Source organism: Penaeus vannamei, chromosome 39 (assembly GCF_042767895.1).
Source record: "Penaeus vannamei isolate JL-2024 chromosome 39, ASM4276789v1, whole genome shotgun sequence".
Taxonomy (NCBI): domain Eukaryota; kingdom Metazoa; phylum Arthropoda; class Malacostraca; order Decapoda; family Penaeidae; genus Penaeus; species Penaeus vannamei.
The window spans coordinates 17,566,280-17,568,067 of record NC_091587.1 but is presented as its reverse complement, the minus strand read 5'-3'; the positions used below and the strand labels follow the sequence as shown (position 1 = coordinate 17,568,067).

The window sequence follows — 1,788 nt, the reverse complement described above, 5'->3', positions numbered from 1 at the left end:
CTCTCATGCATTACTCTGCTTGTGCTCTCACTACTGCTGGAACTGTTTAAAATGTTACTACTGTTCTTAATGTCACTACTGCTCACATTGTCAGTACTGTTGAATATTTTACAACTGCTCTTACTGTCACTGCTACTCGAATTTTCACTACTGAGCGATCTGTCACAACTAAAACAGTCACTGCTGTTTGACCTGCCACTACTGCTCATACTTTCACTACTGCTTGAACTGTCACTACTACTTGAACTGTCACTACTGCTCAAACTGTTACTGTAGTGACCTACGAAGGATTTGTCCCCATGAGGACGGGATTGCACGAGTCCCCCCAGAAAGGATGGGATATAACATCTTCCGGGGGAAACCACTGGCGCTACTGCTCGAACTGTCGAAATTGCTTGAACTGTCACCTGTTCGAACTGTTACAACTGCTCGAACTGTTGCTACTCCTCGAACTGGCGCTACTGCTCGAACTGTTACTACTGCTCGAACTGGCGCTACTGCTCGAACTGTTACTACTGCTCGAACTGGCGCTACTGCTCGAACTGGCGCTATTGCTCGAACTGGCGCTACTGCTCGAACTGTTGCTACTGCTCGAACTGGCGCTATTGCTCGAACTGGCGCTACTGCTCTTACTGGCGCTACTGCTCGAACTGTTGCTACTGCTCGAACTGGCGCTACTGCTCGAACTGGCGCTACTGCTCTTACTGGCGCTACTGCTCGAACTGGCGCTACTGCTCGAACTGGCGCTACTGCTCGAACTGGCGCTACTGCTCGAACTGGCGCTACTGCTTTAAGTGTCAAAATTGCTCGAACTGTCACTACTGCTCGAACTATTGTTACTGCTCGAACTGTTGTTACTGCTTGAACTGTTGTTAGTGCTTGAACTGTTGCTACTTCTCGAACTGTTACTACTTTTGAAGTGTCACTACTTCTTGAACTGTCATTACTGTGACAACTGTCCCTGCTGCTCGAACTGTCACTAATGCTCAAAATGTTACTACTGTTAATACTGCTGAAACTGTCATTACTTCTCGAGCTGTTATTACTGTTCGAACTCTCACTACTGTTTGTACTGTTACTTCTTTTCGAACTGTCACTACTGCCCTAACTGTTAGTTCTACTCGAACTGTCACTATTACTAGAACTTTCACTACTGCTCGTACGGTCAGTACTGTTATTACTGTTCGTACTTTCACTACTGTTCGAACTGTTACTATTCAAACTGTTACTATCGCTCGAAGTTTCACTACTTGAGATGTCTTTGCTCTTCGAACTGTCACTACTGTTTGAACTGTCACTACTGCTTGAACTGTCACTACTGGTCAATTTGTCGCTAATGTTCTACCAGTTACTACTATTGTGAGTAGTGACAGAATAGTAAAAGATTGAGAAGTAGTAAGAGTTTGAGCTGTAGTTATAATTCGCTTTGTAGTGACTACTAAATTCGAGCAGTAGTAACAGCGAGGAGTATTGACAGCTTGAACATTAGTTTTTAGCTGTAGTATCAGTTTGAGCAGTAGTGACATGTCAGTTCGTATCCTCATCCTGTCTCTTACCCATCATCTCTTTGTCTCTCATGTATCCCCCCCCCCCTTGTCTCCCACGCATCTTTACCCTGTCTTTCACAAGCCTCTCTTCGTTTCTCACGCATCCTCTCCCTGCCTCTCACATATCCTCTCTTCGTCTCGCGCACATCCTTACCCCATCTTTCACGCATCCAGTCTTCATCTTTGGTGCCTCCTCACTCTGTCTCTTTCGCATCCTGGCCTCGTCTCTCACGCATCTTCA

At 45.7% G+C, this 1,788-nt stretch overlaps 1 protein-coding gene across 1 annotated transcript in view; it reads right to left on the bottom strand.

Moving 5' to 3' along the window:
- Nucleotides 1-267: 267 nt before the first annotated feature.
- LOC138860061 (glycine, alanine and asparagine-rich protein-like) overlaps nt 268-1,788 on the bottom strand; it is a 1,912-nt gene continuing 391 nt past the window's right edge. The window contains exon 2 of the mRNA XM_070116866.1: nt 268-1,045. Coding sequence (XP_069972967.1) covers nt 268-1,045 — 778 coding nt within the window. The remainder of the gene's footprint in view (nt 1,046-1,788) is intronic.